This window comes from Sphaeramia orbicularis, chromosome 14 (assembly GCF_902148855.1).
Source record: "Sphaeramia orbicularis chromosome 14, fSphaOr1.1, whole genome shotgun sequence".
NCBI classification, from domain to species: Eukaryota; Metazoa; Chordata; class Actinopteri; order Kurtiformes; family Apogonidae; genus Sphaeramia; species Sphaeramia orbicularis.
The window spans coordinates 34,518,245-34,530,755 of record NC_043970.1 but is presented as its reverse complement, the minus strand read 5'-3'; the positions used below and the strand labels follow the sequence as shown (position 1 = coordinate 34,530,755).

Here is a 12,511-nt window from a genome sequence, read left to right as displayed (position 1 = left end):
AAAGCTGAATTATATACTTCACTGTGAGACTCACTAATACTCTGTGCTTCTGTATCTGACTGTTTTTTTACTCACAGTATCTAATCAGATCAGGTTTCTTTCCATGTTACCATGTATCGTATGTAACACACATAACACACATAATGTGGTGCTGTGGTGCATCTCTTAAAATGTTGAACATTTATTGAGCTTCAAGTTTATTAATTATGTGTGTGTGTTTACAGGAGGCACGATGTGGTTATGCAATCATCCTCATGGCTCTGTACTGGTGTACAGAGTGTATGCCTCTGGCTGTGACTGCGCTGCTGCCTGTCGTCCTCTTTCCCATGATGGGCATCATGAAGGCCTCAGTGGTAAATTATTCTTAAGGATCACTCGCGTTTGACCTCAAATGTACCAAAACTTTACTGATGTGAGCAGTAAAACACAGTTTCCTTGTAGTGATTAGACTCTCATTTCCTTCAGTTACAGTTAACAATAAGGCTTTGTCCTGTTTCCCCCTCTGGAGTTATTTAGAAGATGTAACTAACAGATGTGCTGATTCCAGCATTTTACTTTTATTGCTCATAAAACAAGCTGGATGTACAATTACTTTTAAATGGGACAGCAGGTTCACAGGTTAAATTAGTGGGCTTTACAATGATTGTTTTCGACTTTATGGAATGTAAAGTGTCATGAGATAACAATTGTTATGATTTGGCACTATATAAATTTGATTTGATTTTGTTCCGTTTATCTCCTGACATTTCCTGCTTTGTGGTTGGTTTCAGGTTAGTGTCGAGTATCTGAAGGACTCTAACATGCTGTTCATTGGTGGCCTGTTAGTGGCCATTGCAGTTGAGCAGTGGAAGCTTCATAAACGCATCGCTCTCAGAGTTTTACTGCTGGTTGGTGTTCGTCCTTCACTGTAAGAAACTCTCAAAACCCCATATCACCACCCTGTCTGAATCTAGGATAAACAGAGACTATACTGGCATGTTTGTATTAAGACCGCATATCAATTAAAGGGACATTTCAAGTATTATAGAAAAAATTTGAAAATCACTAGAATCACGATAATTTCAAAGGAACTAAATTAAGGGAATTTGTTTGAATCTGTGTTTGTTCAAAAATAATGTGATGATGGGCTGAAAGACTATGAAGATTATTAACTGTTGGGGGGGGGCAAAACCAAAACAAAGAAATGTAAAGTAACATCTGTATCACCAACATATGTAGCTAAAATGTCATTTTGACTAATATTTGTATTAGCCAAGAACTGTGCAATCGTGCATTCCGAAACAATAGTAATAGATTCAAAGTGATAATAGTCTAAATGTATTGCCCAAACTCAGTGTATGACTCCAAAATGGGTCACAAAGTTGTTTTTTTGACAACTGGCAGAGGAAAAAAACCCAACAATAATAAGATATAAAAGGACAAAAACACTGTTAGCACTTGTTTGGTTCATGTTTCAGGTAGTTGGTGATGGTGTGTTTCTGTTTGATGAATGTTACCTGTCAGTGTTGGAGGCAACTGTTAATGTTATCTGGCAGTAAACATTCCAGCAAAATGTATTTAGTTCAACAGCCAAAATAACACTGGAAAGGTAGACATTATGATAAATTATAACACATAAATTTGTGTTTGCAGGAAACTAAAACTGAGTTTTTGGGCCTCAAAGTTTTGGCAAGGCAAGGCAAGGCAGGTTTATTTCTATAGCACATTTCATGTACACGACAATTCAAAGTGCTTTACATAAAACATGAAAAGCATTACAGCAGAAGCAATAAAAAGTATAGGCATGAGAAAAACAAACAAACAAACAAACAAACAAACAAACAAACAAACAAAAAATCAGATAAATAGATAAGACAGATAAAACAGACAAGCAAATAAAACAGATAAAAACTTTTAGCTTAAGAGGAACAGTGCAGATCTGAACTGATGAATCCAAACTCTATTCAAATGCAGCTGAGAACAGGTGGGTCTTTAACCTGGATTTAAATAAACTGAGTGTTTCAGCTGATCTGAGGTTTTCTGGAAGTTTGTTCCAGACATGTGGAGCATAGAAGCTGAACGCAGCTTCTCCATGTCTGGTTCTGACTCTGGGAACTGACAACAGACCGGATCCAGATGACCTGAGAGGTCTGGTGGGTTCATACTGGGTCAGGAGGTCACGGATGTATTTTGATCCTAAACCATTCAGAGCTTTATAGACCAGCAACAGAACTTTAAAGTCTATCTTCTGATGGACAGGCAGCAAGTGTAAGGACCTCAGAGCTGGACTAATGTGGTCCACTTTTCTGGTCTTAGTGAGGACTCTAGCAGCAGAGTTCTGAATGAGCTGCAGTTGTCTAATGGATTTTTTAGGTCGACCTGTAAAGACACTGTTACAATAATCAAGCCGACTGAAGATGAATGCATGGACTAGTTTTTCCAGGTCCTGCTGAGACATCATTTGGAACCTCTGGTCTTAATAATGTACGAGGGCCGTTCAATAAGTTCATGGCCTCACCCAGAAATACTGGTTGTTATAATACAGGATGTTACATTCTTTCGTGATGGGATAGTGATGCTTGAACATCGATGGACCAAGTGCATTGCTGTAAATGGAGATTATGTTGAAAAATAAAATATAAATTATCAGTCTGTGTTGTTCTGTTCTGGGTGAGGCCATGAACTTATTGAACGGCCCTCGTAGAAGCTAATACATACTTCTTAGTTCTTGAATCCCACATCCACATGATCCACCCAAACCACAGCACCTGAACACCACAGAAACGAAGACCCACAAATGTATTATAAGTGAAGAAAATAAACTGAGATTTGAAAACTGAGTCTGTACAGAACACTTCTGATTTCATTTGACAGCTTACATTACATTATTCATCACAAGAATCAAATATTTAGACATGAATTCCTTCAACCCCTCCTGGTTGTTCACATTCCCTCCTGTTTGTCACAGGTTAATGATGGGCTTCATGATCGTCTCGTCCTTATTGTCCATGTGGATCAGTAACACGGCCACCACAGCCATGATGCTGCCCATCTCCCACGCCGTGCTACAGCAGCTGAAAGCCACCGAGGCTAGGGCAGATGCGCGGGAATTTCAATCTGCAGCTCAAGACAATCATGCATTTGAGGTTGAGCCCACGCAGACCAAACAGGAAGTGACTGAGAAGAAACCAGAAGTCAAGGTTGAGCAGGAGGACAAAGTTGAGCATGATCACGAGTGGGCTCTGGAGTCGCTGGAGGAGTCGAAAAGGAAAGCAATAGAGGAGAAGTACGACCTCCTGAACAAAGGCATGAGTCTGAGTGTGTGTTACGCAGCCAGTATCGGAGGCACAGCCACGCTCACTGGCACCACCCCTAACCTCATCCTCAAGGGCCAAATCGACAAGTAAGACAATAACAAATACAGCAAACACACACAGGAGGAATAACTGCATAACATACAAATTCATCTCCCACTATATTTCGTCTTTGTCCTGTTTGTTGTCTGTGAAGGTTATTCCCTAAAAATGGTGACGTGATCAACTTCGCCAGCTGGTTTGGATTCGCCTTCCCAAACATGCTGCTCATGCTGGTCTTCTCCTGGTTCTGGCTTCAGTTTATGTTCCTGGGCTTCAAGTAAGACCATCTCACCTTGAGGTTCACAGAGATCTGGTCACAGACATAACATTTCCAGTGTTGTACAGTTATTTTGATACTAAATGCTCCAAAACTTAAAGTTAAATTGACCTTCAAAGGAGTGATAGTCACTTTTTCTTCGGTTTTGTCTGGTTCTGATATAATAATCCTCAATTCTAGTCGGCGCTTTAATTAACATCTACATGATCAGTGAATTAAATATAGGAAAAAACCTGATTTTTACTAAAGAACAAAAACAAACCTCAAAATACAGAGAATAATATTACAGTAAATGGTGATAAATCATGTAAAGGAGTGATATTTTGCTTTTTTAAATGGAATTATACATTTTAAAACATTTCCCTGTGGTCTACATAAACTGTAAATGCTATGCTTGGGTCTGAATTCTTCATTAATTCAACTCCACACGTCCATCTTCAACCCTATTTCTGAGTAATGACATGAGCGCTGGCCCTTTAAATCCAAATGAGCCACTTCACGCCTCACCTCCTCCAGGTTGTTGATCGTGCTTTCTGTCCCGTTCAGCCGCTTGTGTTCGTTAATACAACCAACAACTGAACATTTTAGGTAATTGGCTCGAAGGTTGGACATATTTTCAGTATGGACTACAACCACTGCTGCTGATAAACAATTATGTCGTACTCGGAGAAATGTTTGTCAGAAGTCTTGACCTTATATGTGCAAATGTCATAGCGTTGGCATGACGTAACTACTTATAAATCGTAATAAATTAAGCAGGAATTAAAACGGGTTGTAGAAATCCAATTGATTTTTCAAAATGAATATAAAGATAGCTTTGCAGCACCTGGAGGGTTCAAATTCAAACTTTTGGAACGATTAGGGTCTAAACACACAAACAAATGAACCAAAGACTAATAAAAGTGGGTTTAGCAAAATATGACCCCTTTAATGTATAGACAGTCCAAGTCCCGCCCCTTCCAACTGTGCTCCATTGGAAATTATTTTGAGAAAAAAATTGTATTACAGTCGATGGTGAGTGACAAGCTCGGTTAAATTTTTGGATTATTTACAGATATGATGTTTGTTTGATGTCACTGTAGTTGTCTCTACATTTTTAACATAACCAGACTCTAGTGATTTTCACCTTTTTCTCAACATTTTTTCACCTCACTTTCAAAGTTTGAGGTAAAATGTGCCAAACCTGTTTTTAAGATCACAGACAAGATCAAGAAACAAGATCAAACCAAATCAAAAAATATTTTTCTCTTGTCACTGACTGCTGATCAGAATTTTTTTGATGACCAGAAGGTGCAGGACTTTGGCTCTCATTTTGGCAAAGCACTAAAGAACTAATTTACCTCAAACTTCAACAAACATAATTTAATTGCGTAATTATTTTATGGACCACAAAATCACAGATCACAAATATCCCCCAGTGGACTCAACATTCTGTACAACATACACGAAACCTCAGCACAATCAATATGTAATTATAAAAGAAAGTCATATTTTACTGTAAAATATGAAAAATACACATTAAGCCATACTCTCTGTCTTTAATGAAGATGCAGTTAACAAGTGATAGTGGAAGAAATTTGCATCCTTTTGATGCAACTATAATTCTTTGTCTTCAACTTTCAACATTAAAAAAAAAAGTGTCATGAACGGCAAAAAAAACATCAAGAAATTCAATGATATGGCAAAAGACATACTTTTAAATAGAGTAACTAGCAATAGCAAATTCTTTGTTATCCATAATAACTCTACTCATATGGAAAACATACAGTACAGCCCCATTTTAACCCATAAAGACCCAAACATCTACCAGTGACCAAAACCGTCTCCTGATCTAAATTATTTAATACCCATTGATCCACTAATCCAGTCAATACATAACTGGTATAAAATACAGTTTGCCATCTTTTCATGGTCATCAGATATGACCCATTTGGACGTTCAGAGGCTTTGTAGTGAACGTGGAAACACTGTCATCTTCTACAACATTGATTCACCAGTAATACATACCGTATATATTTCATATAATAACCCCCAATTTTACCTCCAACTTTTATGGATATCTACATGATCAGTACATTAACCCATAAAGACCCACTGCTATTTTTGTTGGAGTTCTCAAATGAATTTTTTCCTCTATTTAACCTTTCTTAAATGATTTAGCAACATTTATTATAACATTATCCTCTGTATTTAGCATTTTTCAACGTAAATCATGCATTTCCCTACATTTAATTTACTGATCATGTAGATGTTCATTGAAGCTCAGAGTAAATTCAAAGGTTATTAGATCAGAAACAGAAAAAAACCTGAAGAAAAAGTGACTTTTTCCGCAAAGATATCAATAATTGAATGTTAAACCAAGTATGTCCATCCACTATCATTGATCCAACTCCAGGGATTTTACTGCTGAATCAGTGTTGTAGAAGAGGATAGTGTTTCCACGGTAACTACAGAGCCTCTGAACGTCCAAATAGGTTATATCTGATGACCATGCAAAGACGACAAACTGCATTTTACACCCATTATTTACATGTATTGATAGAATTAGTGGATCAACAGGTATTAAACAGTTTAGATCAGTAGATGGTTTTGGTTTCCAGTGTATATTTGGGTCTTTTTGGGTTAAATATAGGAAAATACAAGATTTTCTGTTAAAAAAAAAAAATACAGAGCCTGATACAAGAATAAATGGCAATAAATCACTTGCGAAAATATTAAAAATAGAGAAAAATGTATTTGAGAGCTGCCACAAAAGTAGCACTGGTCTCTTTATGGGTTAAAGTTTAACAAGACATTAGAATTTTATCACACATAAAAATGTTCAGATGTCTTGATTTGTCAATAAAACTGGAGCATGTTTGGCTTCATTTCAGCCTGAAGAAGACGTTTGGCTGTGGCGGGAAAAACGACAGAGATAGAGAGGCGTTCGCTGTTATGAAGGAGGAGTACAGGAAGTTGGGAAGCATGACGTTTGCAGAGGTGGCAGTGCTCATCATCTTCAGTCTGCTGGTGGTTCTGTGGTTCACCAGAGAACCTGGGTTCATTGACGGCTGGGCTACGGTGCTGTTCCCGAAGGAGTGAGTCTACTTTTTCCACTCTCTCAATCTGCCTCTTTCTGTTTGGCTCTTTCTGCACACAAACCATAGTTCTCCAATGAAACTGTTCTTTTAGAGACAAAGACAAATCTCATATATATCTTCTGATCGTGTCCCTCAGGTTTGTGTCAGATGGAACTGTGGCCATTTTAATGTCGATGCTCTTCTTCGTCATCCCGTCCCAGCTGCCCAGATGTGGAGGTTATCTTGACGAAGATGGTGTGTATTTCTATCCCACTGGTTATATTACTCAAAAGAAAAAAAAAAATCTGTGCAGTAATTTAACCCGTACAGACCCAGTGCTACCTTAGTGGCAATTCCCAAATTAATTTTTCTCTCTATTTAACCTTTCCTAAGTGATTTATCACCATTATTATAAAATTATCCTCTGTATTTTGTCTTTTTTTCAGTGAAAATTAGGTATTTTCTTATACTTAATTTACTGATCATGTAGATGTTCATAAAATCTTAGATTAAGATTGAGGATTATTATGTCAGAAACAGAGAAAACTGAAGAAAAAGTGACTTTTTTTTGTCAAATCTATCATTAACTGAACATAAACAAAGTGTCTCCATCCATTTTCATTGATCGAACTCCATGGGTTTTACTAATGACGTAATGTTGTAGAAGATGATGGTGTTTCCCTGTTTACTACAGAGCCTCCGAACATCTAAAGGGGTCATATCTGATGATGATTTAAAGCTGAGAAACTGCATTTTTTAAAAATATATCTTTATTGCTTTTTATTCATACAAAACCATCAAACATCGTGAACATCTTGAACATGGCAGAGAAGAAATAGATAATAATAAAATATACACAAAAAGGGTAAAATAAATACATGAAATGAAAATAAATTAAACCTCACAAAGATGTCACAGGTATTGTGCTGAGAGTATTGAACAGAAACAACAAATTAAATTACATAATAAATAAAACTTAGGTATAGAGTTGAAATAAAGCTATACATGTACATTAGTAGTAGTAGCAGTAGTAGTAGTTTATTTGGTCGTCAGTCACTTCAAACAACAAACAAAAAACACAACATATCCATTGTTCCATATATATTGTGACCAAAAGGGTTTAGGCTGAAGTTCAGGCTTATTTTGCCTAACCCTATTCACAATTAACACAATGTTTCCACATGAAAACAAACACACAAAAAAAATTCAAAGTAATCATTGCTAAATATACAACAGAAGAGAATACATATTTTATTTAATTCAGATAAATCATGTCCTTATCTCAACTACCAACATTAATCCCAGTCTTTCAAGCAGTATTTTCTTTAGTCAATCCTCAGCTCTGTATTTTTGTATAATAGTTAATTTGTACATCTTTTTAAAAGTTTTAATTCCCACAGTAAATGAAATAGTATCCCAATTAGTCAGTTTTTCACTACCCCTTCAGTATCACCATTCTTAATCAATTCTACAAACATCTTCCAAATGCCATAGAATTCCGAAGCTCTCTTTCTATCTGTCTATGTCAGTTTCTCAAGAGCCAAACTTGAGGTTAAATTAGTTAACCAGAAGTCAAGAGAGGGACAACCAACAGTTTTCCAACATAAAGCAACAGATCGCTTGGCTTGTAGAGAAACTACATTTTACACCAATTATTTCTATGTATTGATAGGATTAACAGTTCCTAAACATATTAAATCAGTAGATGCTTTTGAGTCACCGGTGGCTGTTTGGGTCTTTATGGGTTAAGGTTAGTTGATGACTACCTGAATGTGGCACTCTCTGTCTGTCTCACAGGGAAGATAGTGAAGTCTCCTCCTACTCTGCTGAACTGGCAGGTGGTTCATGAGCGAATGCCCTGGAACATCATCCTGCTGTTAGGAGGAGGCTTTGCTCTGGCCGCCGGCAGTGAGGTAAACACCCCAGAGCTGGGTGGACCTTCAGATTATGTGCATGAAAGACTCAGTTATCTTACTGGTCGGTAGATTTGCAATAGATTTTTGTCAACTGATTATCTCTGCTAAAGAGGTTCTCAAAGTTGTGCAGAGAAATTGTGTATTGTTTTCAAATGGTCTGGGTTACGGCATCATCAAGGTTTATTCTTCAAGCAATTTTTTTTTTTTTTACTTGACTGTTTTTACTCTTACATTGTCTTTTAACTTGACTGTTTTACACTTATATTTTTATTTTTGACTGTGTATTTTACTTGAGACCGTACAGAACAGAAAACCACATTTCATTGCACTGTACAATGGTATTATGCAATGACAATAAAGCTTATTCTATTCTATTCTATTCTATTCTATTCTGATTTACTGGTATATTGTGTTGCTTGTTTCTGTTTGTGTTTTTGTGTTTCTTCTTCATTCTTATGTCTAATCTCAGTGTGACTAAGTAAATAAAGAGTACACAAATAAATAATCTTTTTACATTTTTTTTTTTTTTACAATTTTTTTCTACTGTACTCTTCCACATTGTGTAAATGTGAAAATGTTGTGTTACAGGTGTCAGGTTTGTCCACGTGGTTAGGAGAGAGCTTGGCACCTTTGGAGAAAATCCCCCCATTCGCTATCTCAATGCTGCTCAGCCTGTTGGTGGCAACGTTCACTGAGTGCTCCAGCAACACTGCTACCACCACGCTGTTCCTGCCCATCCTGGCCTCCATGGTAAACACAAGTTCAGAGTCAGAACACACCTCTGTGCATAAACACATGACATTAAAGTCTGCTGTGTTTTTCAGGCGACAGCGATTAAGATCCACCCGCTGTACGTAATGTTGCCCTGCACCATCGCCGCCTCCCTGGCCTTCATGCTGCCTGTGGCGACACCACCCAACGCCATCGCCTTCTCCTTTGGAAACCTCAGAGTCCTCGATATGGTGAGAGTCATGCATGCACTTACTCATAATGTTTTTATTGTTTATTCAACACAGACAATGCAGATGTCATAGTTACTAATAGTCCTATAGTTGAGTTTTGCATACAGTCTTCATCGATAAAACCATGACACATCACAAATACAGAAATACAACAGTACATGATACAATATCAGTGCTACTTTAATGTTTACATCAAGATTCATGGACTGATTTAAATATAGCTGATATAGTGAACATTCCAAGTTTTCTGGATTAAGGCACAAAATGAAAGAATTTTTGGTAAAATATTTTTTCAACAATTTCTTATATATATATATAGATATAGATAGATAGATAGATAGATAGATAGATAGATAGATAGATAGATAGATAGAGATAAAGATATAGATATATATTATTATTATTATTATTATTATTATTATTATTATTAATAGAGGTTTTTCTGAGCCACTGTCCTTCCTTGTTCCTCCAGGTGAAAGCCGGATTCATGCTGAATATCATCGGGATTTTGTCCATTAATTTAGGAATCAACACCTGGGGATTCGCCATGTTTAACATGGGCACTTTCCCCGACTGGGCCAACGTTACACATGTCGACCCCTGAATAAAACACAACATAGAGAGATGGAGGAAAAAACAGTTTGTATTTATCAGAAGAAAAAGTACGCCAGTATATGCATGTGTTGCAACAGATGTTGCAGAGGCTTTGATTAACGTTAAAAAGTGAAATGACAGGGGATGAAAATATGGGACATATTTAAAAATTAACTTAATTGAAAGGACAGATATGCAAAGATAATGCACCTCTGTTTCCCAGTGTCCACTGCACTTCAGACAGCAGAAAACCACCCACTACAGCTACTCATCAGCCCCATCATCCAATTTAATATTAGATGAAAAACAAATCTGTAAAAATATAAAACTACTGAGGAAACAGAGATGAACATCAGATAAACATCAGACTTTTGTCTGTATGATTATTCATGTTCTTCTTAAAACTAAGGTCATTTCTTATACATTTCCCTGAATGTGGCATCATGTTATCAATTTATTTATCATTGACAGTTAAAAATGAATGTGATTTTAGAGAGATCATGTGTTTACAGACAAATGTAAATGAGCTAGAATTCAGTTAATTGCATCAGTTAATTTAACTTATTGCTGTGGTCCTTTTGTTGAATCTTTGTTTCTGTAATATAATTTATTTTTTACCAGTGTTTTTCACACTGTTTTTATCTCATAAGAATTGACTTCATATTTCTTATCTTGTAATTTTTGGGAACTTTTGTTAGAAATTCTGGCTGTAATAAGTTTAATAGATGAGTTGAGATCTAAAATAATAGGAGATAATAAAGATTAGACAAATGTATGAATAAAGAAGAGCTGATGCTAAAATGTCTTACGATTAAAGAAGGTGAAAGGAGGAAAGTGCACAACTCAATGACAGAAGATTTTCTAAGACTGTCTACAGTATGTACAGATCAAAAGCTTGGTTGAAGGATAACTTTTAGATAAGAAGCTGCCAAAACGATAAGATCAGAGGTCAGTATCCGTCATTTATTGCGACTCAATGCAATAATCAGGAGGTACAGTAAAAGAGATGTGAATGTGCAAAGTTTCCAGTGTATGTTTCTACTTTACAGAGTAGATTTTCATGTAACAGATGTTTTGTATTCTGAAAATAAAACATCATGTGAACAGTGCACACCCTCTCTTCTATCAACAATACAGACAAAGGAGTCCACACACAAATATGTCCAAAAAATCCCATAAATTTTTATTTATTTCACTTTTGTTCAGTCACACCAACATTTCCACTGTCAAAAACTTTACATCAGTTCAAAATAATTTTACATGAGACACAATCAGTCATAAATAAATCTGTTCTACATTTATCTTTCCTACATTTTTGACAAAAACATTCAGGTCAATCTGTTTTTTCTTCAGTTCAGTCTTGTTCATTTCACTACTTTTAGCATTCCCGCCGTTATTTCCTACTCTACTCCCCAAAATTCTTGATTAGGAGCTACCGCAGGCCAAACCCACCCCAAAAAAACCCTCAGGGAAAAACAAAGTCTAACAGCTGCTGATGACTTTGCACCACAGAGGAATAGTTTTTTTTTTTTTTTTTTTTTTTTTTTTTGTGCTGATAAGAAAACAATCATTAAGGTAATTTCCATCCAACTTGCAGCTCTAATTTTTGCAAATAATTTCCACACAGGCAGATTTTTACAAGACTTGAATGCCTCAAATCAGACAATACGTTCAGGTATGAAATAAAAGAGAGAAAAAAACCCTGTGTACTTGTGTATCTAAGTACAGTACTGACACAAAAGGAGGCATCTTAATATACTTTCTGCTTTTCTGTAGGATCTGAGTAAGAAGTGGCTTCAAATACCAGCAGATCAACTTGTTCAGGTCCTAACTCACTGGAATGTGAAAACAATGAGAAAAAAATATAGAAAACGGACACAAAAAAAATGGCAGAAGTGGAAATAAAAGAACCACAAGATGGAAATATTAAACACACACACACACAAAAACAAAACAAAACATGCGAATATGGTGTTTTAGGTGAGACTTGTTCATTAAACTATTTCTGCTACATTCCCCAGAGTCTTAAATCTTCACTTCTTTGCACATTAACGACTGAAAAATAGTAACATTTGCGACTTTCCCTTTTCCCCTTTTGAAGAGTTTTAAAGGTTTTACCTGGACACAATCGCAAATAGTGCAGCTTTAGGCTTTCAGTAACTTAAATGATCATCTTAAATAAATAAAATGAGTCTTGAAAAGAACATCCGTAGATGACAAAGTATGTTTATGGCCAGTGCACATCAGCTGACCTTTACACCTGTCTTCACTGTTGGCGCTTGTCGGAGATGTTGTGCTTTGAGGTAAGACAATAAATACATAAGATCTACAGTAAATACAGGTCACATGACGCAGTAAAGAAATAATG

The 12,511-nt window shown here is 36.3% G+C and overlaps 1 protein-coding gene across 1 annotated transcript; it reads left to right on the top strand.

Annotated features, from left to right (window-relative positions):
- Positions 1-239: 239 nt before the first annotated feature.
- On the top strand, positions 240-10,153 carry slc13a2 (solute carrier family 13 member 2). The gene is made up of 10 exons (XM_030153428.1): positions 240-353; positions 771-907; positions 2,948-3,382; positions 3,490-3,612; positions 6,486-6,689; positions 6,829-6,926; positions 8,469-8,584; positions 9,176-9,337; positions 9,412-9,549; positions 10,022-10,153. Exons 1-10 carry the CDS (start codon positions 255-257, stop codon positions 10,151-10,153), a joined length of 1,644 nt encoding a protein of 547 aa, XP_030009288.1. The 5' UTR covers positions 240-254.
- Positions 10,154-12,511: the final 2,358 nt, after the last annotated feature.